The 11591-nt window shown below is 42.0% G+C and overlaps 2 protein-coding genes across 3 annotated transcripts; both read left to right on the plus strand.

The window, feature by feature from the left end:
- Window positions 1–3409: 3409 nt before the first annotated feature.
- LOC103985700 (BIIDXI-like protein At5g11420) lies at window positions 3410–5717 on the plus strand. The gene is made up of 3 exons (XM_009403492.3): window positions 3410–3544; window positions 4323–4820; window positions 4908–5717. The coding sequence occupies exons 1-3, from the start codon at window positions 3475–3477 to the stop codon at window positions 5441–5443; spliced, it is 1104 nt and encodes a 367-aa protein (XP_009401767.2). The 5' UTR covers window positions 3410–3474; the 3' UTR covers window positions 5444–5717.
- A 464-nt stretch (window positions 5718–6181) lies between these two features.
- LOC135631918 (GTP-binding nuclear protein Ran1B) lies at window positions 6182–9593 on the plus strand. 2 transcript variants are annotated; one of them, XM_065140135.1, is made up of 8 exons: window positions 6182–6307; window positions 6380–6449; window positions 6901–6957; window positions 7045–7162; window positions 8679–8768; window positions 8863–9042; window positions 9118–9209; window positions 9341–9593. In XM_065140135.1, the coding sequence occupies exons 1-8, from the start codon at window positions 6305–6307 to the stop codon at window positions 9355–9357; spliced, it is 627 nt and encodes a 208-aa protein (XP_064996207.1). In that variant the 5' UTR covers window positions 6182–6304; the 3' UTR covers window positions 9358–9593. The 2 variants fall into 2 exon arrangements, with proteins under 2 accessions (XP_064996207.1, XP_064996142.1); XM_065140070.1 differs by having other exon boundaries at window positions 9132–9209.
- The last annotated feature ends 1998 nt before the right edge of the window (window positions 9594–11591 follow it).

An 11591-nucleotide genomic window follows, 5' to 3' on the forward strand; every position in this document is an offset into this window, starting at 1 on the left:
TAATTTAATATAAATAATTAGTCTCAACTAAGAATAAAAATTTATTTATTTATTTATTTATCATCAAATTTTTGATTAAAAATTATTTATTTTGTAAGAATAGAAAATGAAATATGAGATATATGATTAAAAGTTGGTACGGCGTGGGTCCTACTTATCCGATCGACAAGTACCAGTGTGGAGCTCATGTCGGAGTCGAGAAAAGAAGCAAACGAGTGGAGTTCACCGAACGAATTGCTTTACTTCTCTTTCTCTTACGAGTATGACAGCAGCTTTCTCTCTTGATCTCGTCCAAATACAACCCACGAGCTGGTGCAAGAACAGCTGGTTTTAATGCGAGCAAGGAGACAGCGATCGCTACAAGATGCATAGTTTTCTTCATCAATGAGGGCAGCTTCGACTCGATCCGATCCTCCGACACACTTCCCGATCAGTCTTCGTCGCTTATTACCTTTTGATAGATCTGAAAAGAAAACATCTTTTTCATCCTTTGTAAGCAATAAATATACACGAGATTGAGTGCTAAATTCAACTTAACAACTCGAAGTATTATTATAAGTCAATCTCGTTTATATATATCATCCGATTCTTTTCACTTTGCAGTCAACTTTGATCTTACACGAGACTAGTAGTATTCCCATACTGTTCATTTAGATAGAAGTTGATAGTGATATGTATTCGGAGAAGCATGTCATGAAGTGAATGATCGACAAGCAAACTGTCCTCACATCACTGAAGTACAAAACCTCCAAAAGATTAAGTTTACTGCGTTTCACTATCGGTTTTGTACGACTAAAACGACAAGCTTGTCATCTCATGAACAGTAGACTGTGTGTGGGTGCATCTCAATCTACAAAGGGAACTGTGAGATTTACTGTAATTCCATTTCATAATGTCATATGTATTCTTATCCATAATTGAAAAGAAGGAATGATGTCGGCAACGAGATTTTGCATCGAAGTATGATATTTTGGATGTAAAAAGGGATTATAATTATTTCCTTGTTTATGCATTGGTCTTCATCATAGATAGATGCCATTTCTTTGGTTACATTTGACATGATTCAGTGAGAAACTAGGATAATTTTTATTTTCTATAATATTTTTAATTTTTTTAAATAATGTATGATTATATTTTTATTTATTATATATCTAAGCCATAAAAATATTTTATAAAATTTTATACATTCATTTATTTATTTACTTATTAAATATATATATACTTACTTTTGAATACATATTTAAAATATTAAAATGATAAATTTATCATATAATATTTAACATATTTTGAAAATATAATTTTATTAAGCAACATTTACGTCAATGTACATTTAAAATACAATATTCGACTATTATTTATCGAAGACTCAAAAGCTTTTCACAGCTTCTTATTCACTCAAAATCCCTTCTTCAAATGCAGGTTAAGAATGGATCCATCAAGCAATGATCTATGAGGAACACTTGAGAAATCTTTTCTTTCTTCCCTAAGTTTAACCTATGAATCTAATATGATGATTATTCTCGATATAGAATATAGTTAGTGATTACGAGATAGTATGTAAGCTATCGAAAATAATGACAAGTCCACTAGACTTGACAAATAAAAGAGTCCATGAATGATATTATATAAAGTTTTTTTCTTAGAAATATCATAATGTAGAACTCATTAAATAATACTTGTGAGTTTTTGATGCATGTATTATCTTTTAATCATAACATATATATATATATATATATATATATATATATATATATATATATATATATATATATATAGAATAATCAACGGCTGAAAACTAAAGGACTAAAAGCGACACAGGTAGTCGCTCCTCACTAATGCTAAGATACTCTCCAAAGCGAAGTTGGAGCCACAGTCGCCAAAGACAAAGGTGGCATTTTTTTGGGGGGTTGGCGATCGGTCCCCTCATGCTTAAGAGTTATGCCCATGACGACGGCGGCGCACCTAAACAGTACGGAAACGCTTGGCCTTTCCGTCCTCCATCAGCGGAGCGGTGAAACATGGATCGACCTTGACTGTCATCCGCCCGCCACCTTGTTTCCGCCTCCTCCTCCTCCTCCTGCGACTGTGTGCTCGGCGAAGGGAAACGCCTCATGTGACCCCCACCGGAGATCACGGACATCCACGGGCGCATGTTATCGTATTCTAATCTATCCTTTAGGTCACCCCAGTCCCACGCCACCAGTCGGCAGAACAGTCCAGAAAACATGCTTTGATTGGGGATGTGTTCAGAGTTAAAGCGGTGCATCAATTAACTGCGAAAACCTGCCCACATCACCCAGCGAAGCTTCTGCCGAGATATCAAATCCTTGCCTTCAAATGGCGCGGACCCATACACTCGTGGGGTGTCCCTCGCCAACGTGTTCTTAATAGACCGGTGTCTCTCTCTCTCTCCCTCTCTCTGATGGATAATATAGAGAGACCTGCATGTGATACGTTCTATGGGACTTCTATTTCAGACCACGATGGGTGGCAGCTGCACCGATTCACTCGTACGATGGTGTGTGCAAACATCAGTGGAATTTGACTGCTTGTCAAGTTATCTTTTGGCTTGGACGAACACTTCAGTTAAAAGCTGAAAGACCAATGATTGGGTATACATATTCCACAGGGAGCTTCTCCACTAGTTTCTCTACAAGGATCAAGAATCTTCCGACCCTATCTCAATTGTTCTACAAGTACCATGCTGGCTAAAGTTGAAGATTATTCCCGGAGAATTATAAAGAGATACGTGGAGGATCTAAGGAGATCTATTTGACTAGGATTCCTGAATCATTGTGCATTATCTTATGGAATGGAGCCAACTCAGTGGCCAAGAAAACCAAGTTGTGGGGTGTTGTATGCATGCCCATACTCCTCGGTCCGATAAGATGACGACCTTCTCTCGTGGAACGCACCGGCCGACTCGCTCCTGCAACCGACCCCGAGGGTGCAATCGCGTCGATGCCTCTTACGCCCAGGGCAAAGCCAAGCCGGTCCAACGGCCGGTGGCCGGCTCGATTAGGCCGGTCTAAGTGAGGGAGCAATGACAGATGGATGCGTGACTGCCGGAACTACGCTTGTCCCTTTCCCCAAAGGCATGGCGTGTGACCGCGACCGGGGAGACTGACCACGTGACCGGGGGCCAGCGTGCGTCCGCCCGCAGCTGCGGTGGCGAACTCAGGAGGTCATGCGGCAGCGGCCCAGATGGCGGAGGGCGTCGTCTTCTCGGGGCCGCGCGCCAGAGAGCGGCATTCAAAACGGCGGGCCACTTACACGTGGCAAACGCCAGTTGATTGAGCGAAGAATGGTACGAGGGTGGCATTCTCGATATTTATTTAACATCAGAGGGCCTTTTGGTGCTCGCCCCACCTTAAAAAGGCCAAAACCCGCCCTCCCTCCCTCTACGGCGCATCCATTTCCTCCTCCTCTCGTCTCCCCTTTCTCTCTCCCTCTCTCCGTGACGCGAAGAAGGAAATGATGCATCGCGCTGCGCTGGCTCTGCTGCTGTGCTCCGCGGTTCACATTGCCTTTGCCATGACTGACGGTGAGTTTTCGTCGTCATCTCCTTCCTCTTGTTTCTACTCCTCGATACGATCCATGTCTCTCGGTATGTACCTAAAGCCGGTCCACATACACTCTGTTTCTGCTTTGATATCTGATTCTCATCTCTGATTCAGCTTCAAATTAGCTCTCCAGTCTCTCTCTCTCTCTCTCTCTCTCTCTCTCTCTCTCCCTCCCTGATTAGCCCTATGTACGCTACAATTAGGGGCTTCTTAGCTCGAACAGTTGTAGATCGTAGACGATAAGTCTGGAGCATTTGCTACATTGAGCCCTTAATTTACCGTGGGGGTTAATCGTGGGCGTGCGTTGAAGTTATTCCCGTCGTCCCGACACAGATGCGGAGCAGAGAACGACGGGTAAGTACGGTGCAGTCATGGCGTGGACAGAGGCGGGCTCCGTTGGCAGCTGGAGCAATGAATACATCTGACAACTTAGCTCAATATGTGTTTCATGCGAGCCACAATTGCGTTACGAGTCCGGCCGAGCGAGGGGCTGAGCGCTGTCACCACCTGTACTTTTGACAGATAGATCTACTGAAGGGTTCACATGGGTCGGCATCAAAATAATGGTGAATTCATTTTTCTGTAGCCACCACAGCTCTCGTGCCTGCTCATGTCAGGACTGTTCAAGCTCTCAACTCCAGATCTAACCCCTGGCTAAACGAAGAAACAACGTAGACGCGTCGATCTGATCCAGCTTTTTCTCCCTGTAATCTGATCCGTATGTGTAATGATGAGCGCGGCATGCAATCGAACGTGCAGGTTTGTTGCCGAATGGGAACTTCGAGGCGACGCCGAAGGCGTCGGAGATGAACGGGACGCAGGTGTTGGGCCGCTACGCCATCCCGCAATGGGAGATCTCCGGCTTCGTGGAGTACATCGAGTCGGGGCACAAGCAGGGGGACATGCTTCTGGTGGTGCCGGAGGGGGCGTACGCCGTCCGGCTCGGCAACGAGGCCTCCATCAAGCAGAAGCTCACGGTGGTCAAGGGCATGTACTACTCCATCACCTTCAGCGCCGCCCGCACCTGCGCCCAGGACGAGCGCCTCAACGTGTCGGTCACCCCCGACTCCGGCATGCTCCCCATCCAGACCATGTACGGCAGCGTCGGCTGGGACTCCTACGCCTGGGCCTTCCGTGCCCTGTTCGACGTGGTCCACCTCGTCATCCACAATCCCGGCGTCGAGGAGGACCCTGCCTGCGGCCCCCTCATCGACTCCGTCGCCATCAAAACTCTCTACCCGCCCAGGCTCACCAGAGGTAAGCCCATGATCCTTAAATATTACGCTTCATCTATGCATGCATGAAGGAATATGCTTTGCTTCCTCTCTCTCGACATGGGCGCAGACAATCTGCTGAAGAACCGTGACTTCGAGGAAGGGCCATACGTTTTCCCCAACACCACATGGGGCGTGCTGATTCCACCCAACATCGAGGATGACCACTCCCCCCTGCCCGGATGGATGGTGGAGTCCCTCAAGGCCGTCAAGTACATCGACTCGGACCACTTCTCGGTGCCCCATGGAAAGCGCGCCGTGGAGCTGGTGGCCGGGAAGGAGAGCGCCCTCGCCCAGGTGGCGCGCACCATCCCGGGGAAGGTCTACACGCTGACCTTCTCGGTCGGCGACGCGGGCAACGGCTGCGTGGGCTCTATGGTGGTGGAGGCATTCGCGGCCCGTGGCACCGTGAAGATCCCGTACGAGTCCAAGGGCACCGGCGGGTACAAGCGCGCGGTGCTTCGGTTCACGGCCGCGGTGGAGCGCACCCGCGTCGTGTTCCTCAGCACCTTCTACCACACCAAGACCGACGGCTCACTCTGTGGTCCGGTGGTGGACGACGTCTCGCTGTTGAGCGTTCGGAGCCCCCGCGCGCTCCGCCGCTGAGGGGCAGTGGACCGCTATACATTAATGCGCGTCGATTGGTTCCTTCTCCAGCATAACGCAATAATCATTAACTAATACTGGGAACGTACGCGAGACGCCTACCGTGTCAGCAGGAGGTTGAAGAAGAAGAAGGTGTGGCGCCATGACCAAACCATCTCTCCTCCTATTACCAAGCCTATATGTGGGTACTGTGTCGGGTGATCGGGCGAGCAAGAATATATGTTCTGTATTGTACTCTTACCAATTTTAGTAAACGAGTACTTGCTTTTGTGCATGTAAGATGTAGCCTATGTCGGGTGTAATTTAATTGATGCGCGGACTTGTATTACCAAGTCTCCTACGAATGATGCTTGCATGCTCACAACGGTACCACCGAGTGTTCTACGAAGAGTTCCAATGCGTCGTGAGCCACCGACGAGGAGCACCCACCGTCGGCATCAGAGCCGGTAAGCTTCTTTCCGATGGTCGGAAAAGAACTATTCGCTTCAGAGCAGAAGCGTGCATACCTATCTCATTCGATGGATACGAGTCTGAAACCCATTACTGTATCGGCCTGTGGATGTACCCTAAGAACCCAAAGGCTCCATGAATCGAGCCCAACCCAACTCAAACTCTGACCGAACCCGATCCAGCAATCGATGAACCCAATCCCGCTTCGTCCCATCATCGGAGCTTGATCACGTCGTTGTGGCCGTCGATCCCAATCCAACGGCCAGAATGCCCGCGTCATTCTAAAGCTCTCTGACGCTTCGAGAAATATTCATTCCTAGGGTTTATGCTCGCCAAGTAAGGCCGGCCCTTTCGGCCCTTTTCCGCATTCTTGCTCTCTTCAACCCGATCGACTCTGTGGGAAGCGATTGGATGGTAGGTGTCCAAACCACGTTTTTCGCTTTTTTTCGTGGGATTTGATGTTTTGCTCGCCGTTTTCGCTTGCAGGCGTTGCCGAATCAGCAGACCGTTGATTACCCTAACTTTAAGCTTGTTCTCGTCGGCGATGGCGGAACCGGTGACCGCTTCCATCTCTTGTTTTACCTTGTGAACGTATAATTCACGTAGCAAGCTTTGACCGGATCTTTTTCGTTGTTCTCATGCGATCTTGTGTATAACGGATATTACTCTTTCTTTCGCTTTTCTTGCTTCCATTGTTCGATTGTTGTTGACAGCGCCTGATCTGTTTGTTACTAGGTGAGCGGATCATGTATGATCCTTCCCTTTCTGGGTTTCTCTTATCATGGGTTTCATTCGTATCTCATTTTCTTTTTCGGAGTCGTTGTTTATGATTCCTGATTAAGAATTATAGTCTGACATGTGTTGCAAGCATGTCTGTAGCTATGCGTCCTGCGATCTTTTTGCGGTCATGAATTCTGTAATGTTGTATACATTTCTGAATTTTCGAGTCCTCCATGTACTTCAAAACTGGAATTTTTCTCATCTCCTATCTTTGCCCTATGATGTAGGCAAAACTACGTTTGTGAAGAGACACCTTACTGGTGAATTCGAGAAGAAGTATGAGCGTGAGTATTGTGGGAGTGACCGTGTATGCCTCTACTTTTTCTTTTGCCATTTATGGTTGCTGATGTATTTGATACTGTTTGTTGTAGCCACTATTGGTGTTGAGGTCCATCCATTGGATTTCTTTACCAACTGTGGGAAGATCCGCTTCTATTGCTGGGATACTGCTGGCCAGGAGAAGTTTGGTGGCCTCAGAGATGGTTACTAGTAAGTCTTTGTCTCTTTTTTTTTTTTTTCTAATTCTATAATTGTGACTTTGTCTGTAGATTGAAAGAAGTTTTTAGCTTCATATTATTTCTTCTTCTCACTGCTTCTTTCTCATTAAATAGTAGAGTGCATTCTGTAGTCTTCTTCTAATCTATCTGTTGTCAACTTCATATTGTGGAAAACTACAGTTGTTCGGCAAAATGAGACATTTTCTTCCACCAGTGCCCATTTTCAGCAAGATATTCTATTTATTTAATTTTCTGGAGTGTGATTTGTCTTTTTGTTTGAGGAATGGATGGTTCTGTAAATTGCACTGGATGATCCAATTTTCCTACTCATTTGGCTTTCAAAGTTGTTTTTCGCTAGACAACTTTGTCAAAATAGAAATAATACATCAGAAGTAAATATAGTGGTTAGAGGAGGGACAATGTTAATTATTGGGGTGGAAGATACTGGGCTGAAGATGGAGAGTATATATAAAGAGTATATGTGTCTTTTCTAGCTAATTTATAATATACCAAAACGAAACTTTTTCTAACTTGTAACTTTGGAAGGTTGTTGAAAACGGTAGCAAATAGCATTTTGGAAATAATTCTACGGAAAAGAGCAGCTCGGTGCATGGGCTCTCACCAATGTACGGTCTGGGTTTTAAAAAATAGTATTTTCAATTTCATTAATTCATATTTTTAGAAATGATTTTAGATTTTCTTAGTTGAGCTAAATGTGTTCTGTGTTACAGAAGTCCACCAAGTTGAAAAATGTGGTTTGTGATAATAACCTATAGCAGTTACCACAGATCATGAATGATTAGTATATACCATTGTTATAAGAGGTGCCTCCCGAGTCTCTTCCTGCTTACGAAATGATTCTGTGGTCTGAGGTTTTGTTAAGATGATTATGTAATGCATCTTGAGGCTCTGTTATCATATTGCCTGAGGCCTTTTTCCCCTTTAGTTTTCTTCTATTAAAAGCCGTCGGATTATTGTTTTCCTTTATTTTTCTTTACATTAAAATTTGTGTTATATTTTGTTTCAAAAGAAGCTGCAGTATTATTGGTCTTTGGGAATATCCTTCATTTAATTTCAGCATATATGATTGAAGTTTTATTTAGTTTTGGTTTGGTCCTATGACTTGATTTCAAACAGTTTGTTATCGCGATTTTTTTGGTGGAGGGTGAGCAGTGGTACTTAAAAAAGATTTATATGATTTTTAAAATGGAAAATGAGTAAGTTTTTGCATTTTGTCATAAAAATATTCAACATTTTTGTTTATATATTTGTATTTAATTCTAAAGGCAAAGTAAAAGAAAAAAAAATTTAAAAGATTGGTCATCCAATAACAATGATTAATGAGTAAAAAATGCAAGAAAAATATTTGCAAATTTTGGAACTACTGCAGTTAAGGGTGTGCTTCAGTGCAAGAAAAATTATCTGCTGTCTTATTCCTAAATGCTTGTGTATGGATAAGAGTTGTCTTTCAACACATTCTGATAGTTTCTACTATTCTGTTGCTGCAGTATCCATGGCCAATGTGCTATTATCATGTTTGATGTCACTGCTCGGTTAACATACAAAAATGTCCCAACATGGCATCGTGATCTATGCAGGTTCTTTTCATGAGATTGAAAACAAACTATTTTATGTTATCTTGTTCCCTTTTATTTGAAAAATATCCTAATTTTCCATTTTGTTGGAAACCAGGGTTTGTGAAAATATTCCAATCGTGCTTTGTGGTAACAAGGTAGATGTGAAGAATAGGCAGGTTAAAGCGAAACAAGTTACATTTCACAGGAAGAAGAACCTTCAATACTATGAAATTTCAGCAAAGAGCAACTATAACTTTGAGAAGCCATTCCTTTATCTTGCTAGGAAACTTGCAGGGTAACTACTAACAAGAACAGTTTTCTTTGTCTAAATCTTCAAACGAGATGTTGATACAAGATTGATCTAGTGTAGAATTTTATTGGCAGGGATCCGAATCTCCATTTTGTTGAATCACCTGCCCTTGCTCCTCCGGAGGTGCAGATTGACCTGGCCGCACAACAACAGTAAGTTCTATCCATAAGCTTGTCATTATTCCTGGATAATGTTTTGTTATCAATAGTGACAGTGGAGAATATTAAACTTCGGAGCAATAAATACATACTGATGCATAATATGGATTACCCTTGTGTTCCAGACATGAAGCAGAGCTAGCTGCAGCTGCTGCTCAACCTCTCCCTGACGACGATGATGATATTTTTGACTAGATTTTTGCTGTAATTAATATGTAGTAAAAAAAAAAAGAGGTATTAGACATGTTTTGTGTCGAATACGTCAAAGAAAACATTTCAATCTCTAAATGGCCACTGAGCGAAACCCCTGATTGTTGTCATACGTAATGTTGAGTGTGGTTGCTTCATGGACAAAATTACTTTTGATTGCTTTTATTAGCCGTAGTGCATTGTCTGCGTAGTTCGTTTAGTGTTACTTGTTGCTCGTCTCAAGCATTGATGTTGCAATTAGCTTGCTAACTGGTTAAATTTTGTACTTAAATAAACCCCTCATCAGAAAGCAACTTCTTGAATCACTAATAAAAATTGGATTCAACTCATTTAATAATTTTGAATAGATATTCGAAAGTTTGAATATATTTACCTTGTGTTTAAATTGATTATGTCTTTTGTAAACATCTTAAAACTAGTGAGAAGATTAAAATTTTCATTTATTGATATTATCAATTATGACTGACAAATAACTCGTCAGTGAAGTATCATTATTCTACATCTTCTCTTTTTACAATTTTAGGGCCTTTTTTTTTGTGTATTGTCATAACATTATCACCTTGTCTAATTACATATTTTTAATGATGAAATGTGAATAAATTAGCTACAAATATAAGTCATCATTAAAAATAGTAATTCAGTGAAGATTTTGTTCATAAATAATAATCATTTTTTTCTTATGACTAATTAATATATCAAGTCTTCAAGACTAATTAGAACTTTATTTCCTGATAAATAAGAACACTCTCTAATCTAACTCTAATTTAGAAACTTAATATTCAGTCTCCTATTTACTATTCACAATCTTCTTATTATTGATAATTCTTTAAAAATAATAAAATATTATTTTCCTATTTACTATTCACTCTCTTTATTCATTATTTCCCCGTTAATACGTCGGTGATTATCGTCGATGACACTTGCTATCGATATTATTGTCATCGATGTTACTCGTCGATGTCACTCATCATCTATCTTTCGACTTCGTCCTTTGACAAAAAAAGAAAAAGAAGATAAAAATAATATATCAGTTGATCCATAAGTAAGGGGATAGTTTTAAAATATTAATTTCTAAAAAAATAAGATTATAAATAGAAAGAGGAGTCAACCTAATTTATTATCCGATTCCAAAACCTCCCTAACAATTAACATCTTAATTACACAAATACCCTTAGTTAAATTTTAGTGAAACTCCACTCCTAACGACACTAACAAACTTGTCGGCGTCTTATCCTCGACGTTTCTCTCTCTATCTCTATCTTAGAGGTACACAGATTCCTCTTTCGTGAGATCGTTGGATCGACGGACTCTACCATTCACAAGAACTACTTCGTCATCTCTTTGCTCCTGAAGCGCTCTGCAAATCCAACTGGTAGCAGCAGCCCTACAATGCCAACCCAGATGAACTCGACAAGAAAGAGGCAAGTTCCGTCAAGCTTAATCTCTGGTTTTACTTCTATTTCTCGCTCCAATCCAATCGTGGCATTCACGTGAGCAGGAAGAGGACACCCGACTGTAAATGTCAGAAGTCCGGTTGCTTGAGACAGTAAGTTTCCTCTGCTCCGTATCAAGTGTTGTTAGTAGTTTTACGAATCGAACTTTCTTGTCTCACATACATAAATGTTTCGAATATCTTTTTCTATTCATGTTTGGTATTTCTTGTTTTGCCCGATTCAAACTTCATTAGAATCAGCATCTTTTCTGATGTTACGGGATGATTCTCTACTCGTCTTGGTGTGAATCATCTTTTGGCTTTAATCCAATTTTCTTTTGGCTTCTACCTGTAGCTATTGCGAGTGCTTCAACTGGAAGATGTATTGTTCTGATGCTTGTTGGTGCCAACACTGCCTTAATCGACCTGAATACCAGGAAAGGATATCTGACTTAACAGAAGAGATCGAGACTCAGAACACACATGCCTTTGGTCCCAATGTTGTGCAGCCTGCAGATCAACCAAGTGTTCTTGGGGTAAGGATTGCAACCCTGCATTGTTACCTTTGGCCGACGAAACAAGACTCTCATGCGCAAATTCTGCAGGGGGAGAATAATATGCAGTGTTTGATAGCTTCACCCAGGCACGGAGCGGGATGCAATTGCAGGAAGTCCAATTGCGTGAAAAATTACTGCGAATGTTTCAAGGTCTGGTGTTACTTTCAATGATAATTC

This window comes from Musa acuminata, chromosome BXJ1-1 (genome assembly GCF_036884655.1).
Source record: "Musa acuminata AAA Group cultivar baxijiao chromosome BXJ1-1, Cavendish_Baxijiao_AAA, whole genome shotgun sequence".
Taxonomy (NCBI): Eukaryota; Viridiplantae; Streptophyta; class Magnoliopsida; order Zingiberales; family Musaceae; genus Musa; species Musa acuminata.